At 40.9% G+C, this 16,836-nt stretch overlaps 2 protein-coding genes across 32 annotated transcripts in view; both read left to right on the forward strand.

Annotated features, from left to right (window-relative positions):
• Positions 1 to 5,469, forward strand: part of AFDN (afadin, adherens junction formation factor) — a 130,262-nt gene extending 124,793 nt beyond the window's left edge. For 25 of the 26 annotated variants that reach the window (XM_083830024.1, XM_083830004.1, XM_083830025.1 and 22 more), the window contains 2 exons: positions 2,622 to 2,706; positions 3,304 to 5,469. In XM_083830024.1, coding sequence (XP_083686150.1) covers positions 2,622 to 2,706; positions 3,304 to 3,448 — 230 coding nt within the window. In that variant the 3' untranslated portion in view covers positions 3,449 to 5,469. Of the gene's footprint in view, positions 1 to 2,621; positions 2,707 to 3,303 lie in introns of those variants that run through there. The other variant, XR_014581956.1, reaches the window with a different exon arrangement.
• Positions 5,470 to 9,366: 3,897 nt separating this feature from the next.
• Positions 9,367 to 16,836, forward strand: part of KIF25 (kinesin family member 25) — a 42,936-nt gene continuing 35,466 nt past the window's right edge. The window contains exons 1-3 of one of the 6 annotated variants that reach the window (XM_083830037.1): positions 9,367 to 9,506; positions 11,433 to 11,498; positions 16,312 to 16,428. In XM_083830037.1, coding sequence (XP_083686163.1) covers positions 9,432 to 9,506; positions 11,433 to 11,498; positions 16,312 to 16,428 — 258 coding nt within the window. In that variant the 5' untranslated portion in view covers positions 9,367 to 9,431. Of the gene's footprint in view, positions 9,507 to 10,167; positions 11,324 to 11,432; positions 11,499 to 13,203; positions 13,294 to 14,479; positions 14,592 to 15,305; positions 15,448 to 16,311; positions 16,429 to 16,836 lie in introns of those variants that run through there. The other 5 variants (XM_083830038.1, XM_083830040.1, XM_083830039.1 and 2 more) reach the window with 5 other exon arrangements.

Raw genomic sequence — 16,836 nt, forward strand, 5'->3', positions numbered from 1 at the left:
GAGGCTCAAGTTATTTTCCAGCAAGGTATCTTGTCCTTCACAGGACAAATTTGCTTCTGATGCAGACTGCTTCCAGTATCAAAGGGAGGCTCTGCACAGCATTTTGTAGCTTTAATATTCATGAAACATCTGTAGTTTAGCTCAGCTCTACTTACTGCCCAGCTGATACAGTTGACGCTTACCAGTTTCACTGTTTGGGGTCAGTACAGCACCCAAGTTACATAAAAAACGTTCATACTGTTATTCATTTAAAGGGGGAAGAAAAACAAAAATTACCCTGGTATTGCCTGTGAGACCTCTTGATGTATGAGTCCCTATGGATTCCAGAAGCCCATCAGTCACTCGTCTCTTGCTTTATCAGGAGTTCCAAGTTTTAAAAGAAAGCGAGGAAAAGTTTTGCTTTTCAGTGTGTTGTCATTAGACAGAACCATAAGTAGACACACTGTACAGTATCTGCCATGTGTACATTACAGATGCAGATAATTCAGTTCCATGTACCTATAATGCATGCAAGCTTACTGATAAACCCATAGCCAGTGATCTCATATCTTTGTTTTATATTAGAAGTAGTTTATATGTGCCTTATATGGCACAGAATTAACGAGTTAAAGAACGAAGAGAAACATACAGAACATACAGGTTCTCTTTAAAAAACTGTGGCCGTCTACATTGCCAGCTTGCCTTTAGGGATATGCTGAAACAGGCTTCTGAAGTGGAACTTCTGTGCTGGATGTCTATACTGAATTTTTCTTCTTTCAAATTACTTTCTTTTTCTAGAAATTCGTACTTGAAACAGACTTGAGTGTAAAGTGTGCCTTCTGTCACAACACAGGCTTCCAAAGACCCTTTCTTCCCTTCCTAGTTTGGCACTTTGAAGGCTGTACATGTAATAAATTAAGTAACTATAGAGCCATCCATCACTAGCTGTCACCACCACTCTTGCTGCTTTCCATCATCCACAACACAGAATGCCATTTCATATTTAATTGCATTCCCCAATCCTGCTTTCCGTTAACTTTTATGGAAAATGAATCTCAGGAGAGTGAAATGTTCGGTGATGTTTTTGTGTGTTCGTTTTTTCCTGGAAAACAATCAGAAGGACAATCTGCAAAGACTTGGTTAGGTTTTTGGTAACAATTAAGGAGAACTGTAGTATGATCTTCACCTATAATAACCTAATTCATAAACCATACAACTAATTCTGAATACTCTTATTTCATAATTTTTAAAATAGCCATGAGAACAGGTTAACTTCACCTGATTGCTCAAGCTTCTATGAAGACTGCCTGCGTAACGTACAAAGCCGTTTGCACAAAATGCAGAATTCACTGTGCAGTTTACCATCTCCCATCTCACTGACTCTTGTTACATTCCTGTCCTTTATGGCTTTTCTCTGTTCTGAATGCTAACTCTAGTAAACCACGCTTCTGCAAATTTTGCTCTCGTAACCTTCTTCCACTGGGTTGCTTAAAACCATTGGCTCTGTCAACTAACCAAAAAAAAAGCCAACACCAAAATCAAAACTACTGTCAGAAAGTAGGTGGATGTGTGAACCACAACCTGTGGATCCACTTTTCAAAGTAGGGAAGGGTGGTATTGAATGGATGCATATAAGACCCATTTCTGAAAGGGAAAAAAAATGCCTTCATACACCTGGCGTACCTATTATGATTTGATCTGCTACAAATTTGTGGTGAATAATGTTTAGCTAACAACACGCTAGCTAAATTTACCTGTCTTCCAGCTTCAAACCATCTCTTTTCTTTTATTGCTTATTTGTAAGAAGTTACATACACCAGTGGAAGAAGCAAACATTTCTTTCTGTATGAAAGAAGGTTCACAAGACATAACACGTACAATATTTGAGACTAGAACTGTCTGAAGACAAATCTGGCACTTAATTTTCACTCTTTTCCTGACAGTTGTTGAAAATATGGTCTTGAATGCAGATTAAATTAGTAAACTTTTTGATTGGAAAGAAAAGGTTTTGTCTTGTGGCCTTTAAAAAGAATTAATGTAATGTGCAAAACCTGTGTGTTAGTTATATCAGCTTAAACTAAAGGTGCAGTGCTGAAAGATACTTACTTGAATTTTTTTTAAAAAAAAAAGGAGGGGGGGAGCATCTTCTGAGTGATACAGCTAATGCAATCAGACTAAAGAGACAAAAGTTCTGATTGCTGAATTGTAAAGATGCTATATACTAATCATGGCTTACTTTTAGCTTCTTAGAAAGAGCAGCTGCAACTAACTTATGTCCTGTAGAGCTTGTTACAGGACAGTGAAGTGTGTTGCTCTTTCCACCAGTCTCTTTGAACTTTTAATGTCTGTTTTGCTGTAAACCATAATAGGCTAAAGACCATGATTAGGTATGTCCTGGATAATCTAGACAAAATGTGTTCTGACTTAAATAAAATCAGGAATAAAAAGTTACAGCTGTTTTGAGGGGGTGGAATTCAGTAGTATTGTTTTTAAAACATTCTACAAGTCAGATGACCCTGTAAATTTAATTTCTGAGCCCTGATTGAGATTATTTCTTAAAAGAAGCACTGCACCTTTTTGAAGAAATACAGTATAAAATTTCTATGTTGTAACTGCTGTCCTTCAACTTCCTTTTTCACAAGGAATAAATTCATACACTGGATCTACAGGAGCAACTGCTGGGGCCCATGAAGTTTATCGGGATCCAAGAGACAAAAGATCTAAAAGGTGACATGCAGGAGTCTGTTAAGTGTTAACTTTTATTCATGGGATGTGGCTAACTTCTGCAGTACTTTCGGTTGTTGTCATTTCTCTGGGGGCTATTGAAGAGTTCTGCAGCTGTCTGTGGAGTGTCTTGGGTTATAATGAAATGCAAGTAAGGTCTGCACAAGTTTTTAGATGATCTGAAGTACTACTTTACAACAGCAAATTTCAGTGCTACAACGAAGTAAACATCCATAACAGCTTTATATTCCAGTGCTTTTTCCTAGGCACGTGCTGCTGTAGGAAAGCTTGCTAACTTAGCCATAATAGTAATGGTATGCCAATATAGACAGAGCCTTTGTGGCACCTGTGCTTCACTTTGAAAATTGAAAGTAATGACATTCCAGAAATGGCCATGAGCTGCTTCTGATAATTTGTCTAAATGACAGCACAATGTCAAAATTAAAGGTATGTGTGGAGAACAAAACCTTGCAGCACGCTAAACTAAGCCTTTTTTGCTGTAATCAAAAAAGCTACCAGTCAATACGTGTCACTGAGAATTACTATATTCAAGGATATTGTAAATGAGAATTATAACGATGATTTTTTTCCCCTTTCTAGTCAAGATACAGATTTACCTGGAGCACCAGAAAACCTGACATTCAGGGAACGCCAGCGGCTTTTTTCACAGGGTCAAGATGTATCCAATAAAGTAAAAGCTTCTAGGAAACTAATGGAACTGGAAAATGAGTTGAACACAAAATAAGATTAAAGCACCTTATCAGATGTAACTGAAGATCTCTGAATTGAGGGATTGAGATGAGGGGCACTACTAATGAACAGAAAATGAATATTTTCTGAAAGGAGTGACTTTGATTCCTCTATATCTAAGACTGTTAATTAAGATTTAGAGATGTTGCAATAGCAAGAAAACTGATTACTTTGCCAGGAGCTTGTGGTTTATACAATGAAAGCACTGTAAAATTTTAAAGATATGAATCACGTGAAGGTAACTTTTTTTTCTTTTCTTTTCTGTTTTGGGGGGTTAAGTTCTTGCGCACCAGACCAAGTAGCACTTGTCAAAGATAAGTTCTGTTTCCTGGTGTTTTACAGACACACTTTTGTTTTAGCTGCTGAGCAGAGAGAGTGAGAATAGCTTGAACTGCCTAAACTAAACTGTGCACTAGAAATTAGTATTTTAGGTTGTTAGTTAAGGCAACAATATCTGGGCCACCTTAAGACTTTATATGCAAGTTTTACATACTGTATGGTGTTCATACAACGATCAGCGTATCGACACAGATCTTACCGTTATTTACTATTGGAATAACACACATTCTGTAGGTAAAGCCTTGGAATCAAACGTTTTTACTCTTACATCTTTGTTGGGTCTAAACTGGTTGTGTAGGAGTTTATGTGTAGTTATGGAAAAGTCTGTATGTTGATGCATCCCCATTACATGTGCTTCAAATGTTTGAAAATGTGAAAATGAGAAAAACCTGGGGTATTTGTTTCATTAAAAATTATATAAGCAATAGATAGTAGGCTACACTAGTGACCCTAGGACCAAAATGTTAGTAACATGTTAAGAACAAGGAATTCCAGTTCCAAGGTTAGAAGAACAGATAGGTATGTTTTCCGAGAAAGGTAGATTAGAAGTTACAAAAAAACTAGAAATAGAATGGTATTGATCAGTCTGCTATTAGCAGTTCAGCAATATTTTTTTTTTTCCTATGGAGAAGTGAACTGGCATATTAAAGAAAAAAACTGTAGTGTGAAGCATTGGATATATGATGCTGCTGGCTGGGAGTGGGAATGTTGGTGAGACCTGGTCTGCTGGCAGCGAACCATCTCTACTCATGCTGAAGAAGCAGTGCTAGTAAGCTCTTCTTTAGTCTAGCTGGCTTTACTAACATCCTGTTACTGTTGTACTGAAAATATTTTTGGCAGTTCAAGCTATTTTTTCACACTGTAATAGCCTTATTTAATTTTAAATTGTTAATCTTTTTCCTCCCACGGTGTCTTCAGCTATGCGTATGTGGCTGATGATGTTGGGAATAAGGACCTCATCAGAGTTTTTCTCATTGTGTGATGTTAAGACAATATATATTGTGATTCCAAACAAATTTTCTATTTGACAAAGCCCTTTACTGGCTTTAGATGATTTTTTTTCCTGTATCATATTGTTCTCTTATAAATATATATTTAGGGAATTGTGCACACTTCCAAATACAAAGGGGTAGACTTTCACTGCCTTAGGAAAGAAATCACTTTTAATAAGAGTTGTATGATAAATAAATGCAAGTTAATGAAAATTGGAGTGTAAATATTTTTTACGTATTTCAGGTTTCTTATTTGAAAGTGTGCTTTTACCGTTTCACCTGTTAAATATGAAGTAGAAGATTAAACTGGTTCAAAGTGTTAATGAAGGATCTGCATGCTTGCTATGTCTGTTAATCAGGAAAAGCAAGCCTCTCCCAATTTATCTTGAGAACACTAGCAGCCTTACAGTGACAAATTTTTCTTTAGGAAAAAAAAACTTATGCTGTGGCTGAATTACTGTTGCTGCTAGAATCTGAAAAAGGCTTAGCGAAAAAAAAAATCTATAACCTTCAGTTGAGTGGATTTGGCCGCTATTGGGCATTTGGGTCAAGTGTGAATATGTGTAAAAGTGCTTTTCATATTTGTCTGTGCATTATTATGAAAAACATCAAAACTGCTGTAGTTTCCCATTTCTACTGTATTTCACTTGCAACCTATTTTTAATAAAGTTTGTATTGTATTTAACTTTGCATTAAATGTTTTTTGTACTGTTCGTTATTTGACTCTACGTTTACAGCCATATTATCACAAACCAAAGTGGCTTTTTAATGTTTAATGTGTTCAATACCTGCATCGGTGACCTGAACAAGTGATTTTTCCAGCTTATCCAGCAACTTATGAAATAGTAAGTATTGGTGGGATCAATTATGCAGTCTGTGGATTCTGGTGAACTTCGATCTCTTTATTTTGAACACGGAATAACTTTCTGACAAAGTCTCTGAAAAAAATTTTGTCTGATGCTGACGGCTGGAGGAGTGGACTCAAATTCACTGTGTGGTTTTGCATGAAGGTTGAATTAAAGGACTTTAGAATGGTGGTACTCCCATTGTTGTATTAGTAATATTAAATGACCTGCTTCTTGACTGGAGCCAACAGTTTAAGTTCTGCTTGGGGTGTGGGGACAGCAGGAAAAGGCCCCAGTGAAATGCTGTAGATTCCTGCTGCTGTAGCTGAATGGCTGCTGTGGCCAGGATCAAGAGCCGTGTACAGCACTTTCCTGGTGAGTGCCTTCATCTTTTGAGTTCTGGGGTCTGCCGCTGGAGTTTTCAAAATTGATAATGAGGACATTCTGGGTTTTAGTATGAATGCATATAAAGGCAGGGGAGAAGCTATAGGAGTAACAGAAACCCAAAAGCACTATTTGGGATGTTGCAAGGAAATCAAAGCAAAAAGTGCTACTTTTTTTTTTTTTAATTTGAAACTAGTCATTACCAGTTCTCTGTCATGCAAAAAAACACAAGTGTAAATGGGATGGTGGTGGTAAAAGTATGGTATGCATCAGTGCTAATGCATTTTCAGTGGGAAAACTCACTGTTGCAAGTTTTGAGCTATGCCTTACACAGTTGAGGTCAGATTTGCAGAGTGAGTGTACTAATATAATGCTGTTGAACAGTGCAGCACCTGCTTTGTCTTAGGGATATGGAGAATCATCCTCAGTAGCACAGCTCTTGGTATTTTAGTTGGTTATAACCCCTACGACAACAGCTATGTGTAAATGACATTTAAATACACAGGCAAGTCTGCTCTCCCAACAAAGACTATCTTAAATGTGTCATATTCTCCCTTCTGCACCTCGCATTCACATATTGCTTTTATGTGCTGCTTGTACTAGTCTTGTTGATATTTAAGGGAGAGGAATTAAGAAATTGACAAAGTCCATGAGATGTATCCAGTTTACTGAAATAATAAACCATTTTCTTGATCATACAGATTGCTGTTTGTAGATCAAGCAATGAGTATACAAGCAGCAGAATAAGCAAGATCTTTCTCCTTTATGTCCCAATTCAATTAGTTAATTGAGTTACGAGAAATTACAACAAAAATTGTGATAACAGTAAGCTTCACTAAGAACAGTCTTAAAATTCATATAGTAACTCACATGATTTTGCTAATAAGACCAGGCAAACATTTGGTTCTTCCTCTTGTTTTGTGAAATGATAGTACTGTCTCAAACAGTCGCTTAGGGACTGCGTGGTGAAGAAGGCAAAGCCATACAGATTAAACAGTCTGACTTCTTTCCTGGCTGCAGTGGCAGATAAACTGCTTAGGGAGACCAACGTGTAATCCACCTGCGTGCAGAAAGCCAGTTTATTCTTAGTAGCAGATGGATGTTGAGGACCGCCCTACAGCTACTGAAGTAGATGTCTTGCTTAAGGAATGAAGTATTTACACCTTCAGTGAATGTTGTGTGTGCATGGATGGGTTAATTTCACTAATGTATTTTGAGTGTAAATACATTAATGTATGGAGAACATGAAGTTCTCTATAAGTACATTCTTACTACCAGAGTAAAACTAGTTGTGTTTTTACTACAAGAGCTTTTTCTTTTGGAGCAAAGTGAGATAATTCTCTTGCAAAAATCTCTTCTTCAGACATAAAATTTCAGTAGCTTTTCCTCTCATGAGGTCAAGCATCCTCATGCTTACTCCTCACTCCCTCCTCCCTCTGTATAGTTATCCTGGGAGCTGTAAGCTGCACATTGCTTGTAATTATCTTCTATAATGCAAGATGATAGCAGGACTTTATATGGAAGAGCAAAGGAGGGGGGAAATGATACAAACTAATAAAACAGATTTAAGTGCAACTCACTTGTTCTTCATCTCAGGGGTTGGGGGGGAACGATGACAAACTATGTACTCGTCTACAGGAGATTGAACCAACCAACAGGTTTGTGAGTATTAGGATCACTTAAACGCGAGTAGTACTGTCAACACTTAGGGAGAACCCGTTCAGGCAATTAGTGCCAGTTCTTTTCAACCCTTGGCTACAAGTGTGTCTGTCTAGAACAATGAGAGGCATTTAAATAAAATCGGGTTGAGAAATGAAGTGGATGGTGTCTCTGGAAGCTTTAAAGGATAGGATGTGTTGAACGTGGAAATGTGTTGTCATTTAGGCAGTAGAAAATATGAAGGCAAGCAGCAGAGAATCTCCGTGTTTGGCACAAAAGCAAACTTATCTCTCAGTATTTTTCTGGGTGTTTTTCTACCTATTTTGTTTGTAGTTGCTGCTTTGGGAATGGTGTAATGGCCAATTCATATCAGAATGCTGAAGCTGGGATCCCATTAGTGTTTTGTTTCCACTACTGGGGTTAACATGAAATGCATCAGCAGTATTCAACACAACGCTAATTTATTAGCTTTTATAATCCACTGTAGTGTTTCACTGATGTTAGAATTAATAGAGTAAAATGTGCAGTAGATTCAATGTCATGAAATTTCTGGCCCTCTGGTTCCCCAGAAGCATCTCTAATAAGGTAGGACTCTTCTTTTGCCGGGAGAAGACAAAATCAAATCGGTAGAAGTTTGTGGAAAAAATGAGACCTCAAAGATCAAAGGATCAGTGTAGAAAAGCATGCTGACATACAGCCGTGCAGTGTTTCCAACAGATGGATTTTTGTTTCTTGCCTAGATCTCACTGCCAGTCTGTTTTTTTCCCTGTCAAGCAGCTTATCCTGAGCTTTGGATATAGAAGGAACATCCCCAAAGAGAACTGCTGCAGCGAGGGTGAGTCACAGATCACAGGGTTGTTTTTTTTTTGATACAGATGGGACTGAGCTTTGAGTACTATCCAACATTCACGTCTGCAAAAAGAAATGACTGAAGCGTAATATATGCATGCCTGATTTGGGGCCGCTAGTTCAAAGTCAGTGATGATGAATGTTCTCTTTTCATGGCCTACAGGAACCACATTTCTAATCTTACTTATAGTTGCCAAAAACCACAGATTAGGGGAGAAAACCATTAAGCTTCAGGAACCATCCTCCTGAGGTGAAGCTGAGTTACATGGGGAAAACAAGGTTGTTCTGACGTGACTGCTGCGGCATCTACCAACCAGAGCTCCAGGGCAAGAATCGAGTTGCACCCCTGGGCTATTAAAATATTTCCAAAACTAGCAGCTGTTGATAAAAATCCTGTCTGACTCCTCATTTAAGGTCCTTAATATCGCACAAGTTGGGGACGTTTTCTTTTTAAAGCGGCTTGGAGAGGGGGGAGAAGGCTGCAGTAGGGGGGAGAGAAGGGCTGTTGGGGTGGACTTGTGAGAGACGGGTACTATCAGAAGGGGATTCCTTCGTGATTATAATGCTAGTTTGGGTTTCTCAAAAAAAAAATAAATAAATAAAACCAAAAACGCCCGTACAACGCCAGTAGGGGGGAGCTGCCTGCGGCAGCCTCCTCAGCCTCCCCCGGCTGCCTCCGCCCCTCCAGCGCCCTCCCTGCGCCGCGATTGGTGGTTCCCGCTGCCACTCAAGTCGCCGCCGTAGCCGCGGGGCTACAGTTCCCGCCCGGCCAATCGCAGCGCCCGCCGGCGGAGGGGCGGTGCTTGTCACCGTGGCAGCGCCGCGGACGCCCCGGCCGCCTTTCTCATTGGCCGCTTTAAATCCTCGGGGGGCGGGGGGAGGAGTGAGGCGCGGGGCGGCGGGGAGCGCGATGCGGCCGCGCGGCGGGAGCGGCCCGGGGCCCGTGTGGGCACAGCGCGTCCGGCAGCTGGAGCGCAGCCTGCGGGTGAGGGGCGGGGCCTCGGGGTGGGCGGGGCTTCGGGATGGATGGGCGGGGTCTCCTGTGTGGTGGGCGGGGCTTCGGGCGAGTGGGCGGGGCCTCGGGTGGGGTGGGCGGGGCCGGTGTTACTCGGGTTGACCTGATGGCTCTGGCTCCTGCAGCGAGCCTGCTGCTCCTCTTTCTGCCCTATTAAAAATATATTTCTGAGGGTTAAAATTTACAGTCTGTTCGCATTTCAGCAAAGCTTTCGATACTGTTTCATGTAGTGTCCCTCTGGGCAGAATGCTGGGTACGCAGCTAGACAAAAACGACTTGGGTGAACGACTGGGTCAGGCTACGGTTGGGTTGTAGCAAATGGGGTCGCATCAGGCTGGTGGGCAGCCGCTGGTGGGGTTCTGCTGGGCTCCGCCCTGCGGCCAGTTCTCTTCAAGGTTTTTGTAAAGGCAGGAGTTGATGGCATATGGAGTAAGTGTGCAGATGGCACTGAAATGGGAGGACCTGTTGACGCTCCCAAGGGCAGTGAAGCCTTGCAGGAAACCATAAAACGTTAGAGGTCTGGCTCATCACCAGTTCTGTGAAGTTCAACAAGAGCAAGTGCGTGATTCTGTGCCTGGGATGGGGCAGCTCTGGCTGTATGTACTCACTGGGGGATGAGAGGCTGGAGAGCAGCCCCGCAGGAAGGGAGCTGGGGGTTCTGGTCAACAGCAAGTTGAACATGAGGCAGTGGTGCGCCCTGGCAGCCAGGAGGGCCAGCCGTACCCCGGGATACATCAGGCACGGCGTTGCTAGCTGGTAGAGGTGTGTGCTGCTGTGCTCTGTGCTGGTGTGGCCTCACCATGAGCGCTGTGCCCAGTTTTGGGCACCACAGTATAAAAAGGACATAAAACTATCAGAGAGTGCCCAAGGGAAGGCTACAAAGATGAAGGCCTAGAGGGGACGATGCCTGAGGAGCGGCTGAGGCCCCTTGGTTTGTCCAGCCCCGAGCAGAGCAGGCTGAGGGGAGGCCTCATGGCGGCCTGCAGCTCCCTCACGAGGGGAGCGGAGGGGCAGGCGCTGAGCTCTGCTCTCTGGGGACGGCGACGGGACCCGAGGGAACGGCATGGGGCTGGGACAGGGGAGGGTCAGGCTGGGTGTTAGGGAAAGGTTCTGCACCCAGAGGGGGGTCAGGCACTGGGACAGGCTCCCCGGGAGAGTGGTCATGGCACCGAGCCTGATGGAGTTCAAGGAGCATTTGGGCAGCACTCTCAGAAATGTGATTTGGTTTTTGGGTGGTCCTGTATAGAGCCAGGAGTTGGACTTGATGATCCTTGTGGGTCCCTTCCAGCTCAGGATATTCCAGGATTCAATGGGACCTTGCCAGGCCGTCTGATGTGGGGGATGGACGGCTCCGCCTGGGGCTGGGCTAGAAACTGGGCCTCAGAGCTGTGCCCGTCCTTCCTGGGCCTGCTGCTGGGCAGGACTGGGAGCCAGCTAATTCTGCAGACACCGCTAGTACAGAACAGGCTTGCTGCTATACCACTGAAGGTCTCTAACAGCGCAGCGTAGGAAACTGGAAACTTATGTGATTATTTATAAATAAATAACAGAGCACTTCACTAAGGATCATAGATCTGGAGGATGTCAGGAGATGATTTGTAAAGCAAAAGCAGTTAAAATTTTTTTACATATGCGTACTCACGTAAGCAAGCAAAATGAGCAAAAATATACACAATAAAGGAGCATTAAGAGTTCATCCTAATTTTATGTGCTTGTAGACAAATGTTATTTTGCTGGGAAGATTTGGGGTTGGTATTCCTTTGATTTTAGGAGATTGAGAAACAATGGTATGTAACAACAAAAAGTATATAATGAAGTAACATCAGACTCAAATTTATTTTATTTTTACTTTTGTGGATTTGGGTGGATTGTTTGTTTTTGTTTTTGTTTTCTTAGACCAAAGAAGAAAGAATAGTTGTCCTGGAAACTGAAAATGCTGCTCTTCATCTAAAACTTGCAGAGGTATTTATTTTTTGTTTTTCCAGAAAGAATTATTGTGGAAACAGAAAAAAAGGCACTGAAGTCAACCTTCATATTTTCATGTTTTGCAATCTTCCTGTTGGGGGAAATCTATGAAAAGATTAAGGCTCAGTGTTTCTTTATTATTTTAATCGTGAATGGTAGCAATAACAATAGACTGATTGATTAAGTAACTAGAAGCTGGGACACGTTTAAATACTTGCCATTGTTTTAAATCTGCAAAAGTGAACTGAGGGACAGACTCTACAAGAATGAAATACAGAATTTTGCTTTCTGCTTACAGTGAAAACGTTTGCCTAAAAGACGGGGGTAGATTTTGAAGAAATACTTTGTAGATATAATTTAGATGATGCTTTAAAAAACACTGTTCGTAGACTGCAGGAGCCGTATTTCATTGTGTGTAGGCAAAGATGTCCTTTTTGCATGTCTTAATAGCACTAATGCTAGAGCTGTCTAGAAAAGGCAGTGTTGTTGCAGAAGTCAATTACAGAGCACGCAGCAATAACGATGCCCTCAGTTCTTTATATCCTTCTTCAGAAGGAAATATTATTTCTAGACCATTATTGCAACAAGCAGTAGCCTGTGATAATGTTTGGTGTCTTCAAAGGTAAGACTTCAAAGATCTAGAGTACTTTGAATATTTATTTATACCTCTAGACTAGAGCCAGCTGTGAGACTTAGTTGCAACAGAGACTGCTGGCCAAGAGTTTCTAATCTGCTCTGAAGCATTAAATGATTGCGTGACCTCAGGAAAGCCACTTGGCCTCCCTGTGGGTCTGTTAACACCTGTGGATAAAAGTGGGTTTAACAGTTTTCAAAGCCTGATTAGAATCCAGACGGTACATCTGAAATGAGTTTTGCTAGGTATGCAGAAGAATACTGTAATTTATTCTTAGAAAATGTTTCTGTTGATTTTTTCAGCTTTATCATATTTAATAAAAATCTTAAATATTTCAGCTTTTTTCTTACTCTCACAAATACAAGAATTTTTTCTAGTCAGTAAGGTGCTTCAGGTGTAGGACGTAGTTATCTGAGTATTAGATAGTAAAGCCTTGTTTTCCATGGATTCATGCATCACGGTTAGTTGATTTTTAACTGCATTGTCAGGAGTCCCTGTTATACACAAGGGAATGTGCACAAAGTACTTACTGCCAGTACAGGGAAAGGTTTTGCGTACATATCAAAAATCTTCTGAGATTTACCATCTAGCCTGCAATCAAGCTTTGAAAAACATTTAATCTACTTTATCCTGAAGCATTTTCTACTGTTTGACGGGCTATTGTCACAGCCTTTGCAGAGCTTGCACCTCTAGTTTACGTTTCTGGGAGAACCCTTCAAGAGCTCAGTGTGTCTGCAGGGGGCACCTCTCCCTCTGCTTCCTGCACACCCCCAGCTACCCTCCAAGCCCACTGAGTCGGTCCCGTTTCTCTCAACTTCATACGTTCCCCACTTCAGTGACACCTCTGTCTCTTGCTTTTGTTTGGCCCTTCTGCTGGGCCAGAAGCAGGAGATGGCACCTCTCACCCAGGCCTGGCTGCGTGCTGGCTGGAGCTACGTGTTGCCATTGCCCAGTGAATGAGCTCCACGTGCCTGCCGGCTGGTGAAACATAAGGCTTCCAGACCCGTATCGCTTGTGGGGATGTGCTGCAGAAATGCAGCCTTTTGAGACGTCTTTTTCCTCTGTCAGAGGTGACTGAAACCGACAAAAGGGTGCGGAAGGGCAGACACAAGGACAGCACAACCACAAACGACTTTTTCCTTCAGAAACCATCAGTAGGTATGCATAACATAAGATTTCCTCCAGAGCCAGACACTTTGGATCTCTGTATGGCCCAGCTTTTCCATTACAGATGAAATGTGTAGCCGCTGGGGAGGGGGGGAGGGGGGGAATAAAAAACAAAAAACAAACAAACAAAACAAAAAAAAAACACAGCATTGTTTCAGTTTATTGCAAAAGGTGCTGGAAGATATGAGCACCTACAGAAAATGAGGAGCATACCAGTGTTATCACCATCAGTCAGAAGCAACGGCAAATGATTAGCAGAAATGCATTGCAATTAGCCTTGCACTGATGTTTCTACTCAGGTTGTTATGTAAATACAATTAAAATATTTATTTTACTTGGCTAATTTGGCCTAGGAATCTGACAGTGTGAACTCCACTAACATAAAATAGTTTTACCTTAACTGAAGAGTCTCTATTTAAAAGAAAACTGACTTTAATTAGATGAATATAAGGTTGTGAATGTTGCACCATTTCTCCCATTTTTTCACCAGTTATGCTGGTGAAGAAAAGCTGCTGCCTTCATCTATCCATCGCTAACCCTTCTGGTGTGCAGGTGAGCTGCCTGAATGAGCTGAGACGAGTTCAGGCGTAGTGATGGGGGTTAGCGGAGGTCTCATGCTTTACTTGTAAAAGCTAATTGGATTCATTTTGGCTGGAGTGAGATGTGGAGCTTTGAAGACAAACTTACGAGGACGGCCCTAAATTAGGATTTGCAGTGTAAAAGTTTGTCTGTTAGTTGCATCAATCTAATATAAATGTTATCTCCTGCTATAGACCTTTCCTTGCCTTTATCTTCAGGACAATCATGAATAAACAGCACTGCCACTGTTTTCTACAGCCTTGTATATTGTTTTCTTAGCAGCATATTATGAGTTGTTACTGAACGTAAAAGGTCAGATTCTTTGTCTGTAGGCTTACCTTTGCCTATTTGAAAACATTTCCCTACCTGCATACCCCTTGCTTTTGTTTGCAGCTCCCGAGGTCCTGATCCTACAGACACATAAAGCCAAGTCTGCTAGAATGGGTCTGGTGGCAGAACTGAGACTGCAATTTGGATAATGCTGTTAAATAGTTTGTTTTCGCTTCTGTTTATAATAAAGCTATAATAAGAAGATTTATAGTCAGTTTTTTGTCTTCTCATGCCCAAGGCCAGATTTGCAAATTTTGACCTGCAAAGAATTCTGATGAATGCAAAAGCCATTTTAATGGAGAAAACCTCAAAACCACGGCAGCATTTGCAAAAATGCCAAACCTGACAGTGGGAGGGATGAGAAGTTGACTGCAGTGAAGGTAGAATTGACCATTGCATTTGTGTCCTCTGTGCTGAGAAAAAAAAAAAAAGGATGGTCAGGGGGAACCTATGCAGGTGGTAGAAAACAGATGTTAAAAATACATTTGGTTTTTGTTAACTTAAGCTCATTTAATGACAACGCTTCAGTACTATAACTGCTTGTACATACCTTTAATTTTTGATATGTGGTTACAATATTAATTCTGGAGCACTGCTTGTATGCATTTTTGTCAAGCACGTTTATAAATATTGTGTCTGAGTAACATGAGTCTTGCAAATCCCCAGAATAAGAGAACATAGGAACAGCAGTATAGGAGCTGTCTCAATTTCTGGGAGCTTAAAGCCTGTAATAAAAGAGAAGAATACTTTTAAAATAATCTCTTTCTGCTCTGTCTTTTCCATGTAAGCACTTTTTATATTAGCATTAAAATGTTATGTAGCTGTGCAGGGCCTCCAGTTGCATTTGCAAATAAAAAGGCTATGAAAAAGTTGGTTTAGACAAGTGAAATATTTTTCTTGGAAAATATTATTTTTCTTTATTCTAACATCTCCCACATATTATATTGTTGTTTTTGCAGATGTCATCTGTAGTTAAACTTCAAATACAATTAAATCTGCTTAGTTTTTTTCCTGTCATTGTCAGGTGATTGGAACTAAATCAAACTCCTCTTTCATGCCATTGTGCTTTTTCTGTCCTCTGTTAATTTAAATAGCAGGGAACTGCAGTCACCGAATTTATGCTCTGAATAAGCTAGGAAATCAGTATGGGCCAGAGACAAGAGCATCCCAAACGTAAGGAAGGAGACTGTCAGTTCTGGTTAAGGAATGACAGGTGTCGATTGGTTGCTGGGAAAGGTAGGTGAAGAAGTTGCAGCTGATTTTAAGTACCGGGGTTGTCAATAAATGACAAAAATGCAGTTTTTAATATAATACAGATTCTGTCATATTGCAGAATTTCACAAGTGCTCCACATAGATTTCATCCCTCTGTTCTTACCTGGACATATTTCAAGTTGTATTGTTTCTGTTATTCTTTTGATTTCAACATCTCAAAAATTTAGCCATAAAAATTGCTTTTACATAATGGGATATTTTAGATTACTAGAAAGCATTCTCCTCCACCTCCCTTTAAAAAAACCTGCTTTGATTACTTTGAAGACCCAGCTACGTGCAGTTTTGCACCATTGTAACTCTACTGAATGCGATGGAGTCGGTGCTGGCAGGCAGCTAAAGCGATGAGCACCAAGCTGGGGGCTGTGTATCATCATCCTTTCAGGACTTCAGCGGTTAGCTGGTGTGCCCCTCGTCCTGTTTTATGTCTTCTGAGACAGCTTTCTGCGTTAAATATAGTTGGATGCTAGCTATGTAAGCACCTCTTCTCTGTGAGTGAAGGCATGGTTTTAGCTTAGATCCACCTCAAGCACAAGTACGGGGTTTTAAGTATTGCAAAAGCATTTTAGTATTCTCATGTTTTAGTAGTCTCATGTTGAGGTTTAACACCCTATAGAAGTAGAATATTGTGATGTTAGGCAGTTTACCTAGAAATGATCCTGAAAAAAAATAATGTAAAAAGCAAAGAAATTGTGTAATTAGGACATCATGTGTAATCAGATAATTGACTTACCAATGTTTAAAGGGACAAAGGGGACAAAACACAACAAAAAACAGGAGCACTTTGAAGTGATTTTTAGGTGATTTTTCCTTTTTTTTTTTTAAACAGTATCAAGGGTTGGCTGGAAGAAGCACTAATGAAGTCTTGCAGCTCTACTCTGCTCATGGGCAGCAGCAGAAATTGCAGAGAGGTTCTGTTGTAACCCACCTACACGAGGCAATAAAGGTAAGGACATTTAATAATAATGTAGGTATAGTCTATGCATTAAACATATACATGCTTATGAAATATAGTAAAACAGAAAGTGGTCAGATTTGAACCTGATCTATGGCTTTATTGTATTCATAGCAGTTCTTGCAGCAAGTGTCGCAGTGTCTGAGTTAGCTTAAAACTTGTAGTGATTTTGCTTCAATAACTGCAAAGCTATCTGGGAAGTCGGTAAGCGGCTGCTTGTGAGTTCCAGGATCTCATGTATAGACTGGTATCAATACCTGAACTAGATATTTTAGTAGTCAAAATCTTGAATCCCTGATATGACTATCATATAGACATTCCCTAAGAAACAATACTTGAGATATCATTTAACCAGGTAGCCAGATCCTAACAAAAGCAGTGGAGAGCTCCATTCATTTC

This window comes from Anser anser (genome assembly GCF_964211835.1).
Source record: "Anser anser genome assembly, chromosome: 3".
Lineage (NCBI taxonomy): Eukaryota > Metazoa > Chordata > Aves > Anseriformes > Anatidae > Anser > Anser anser.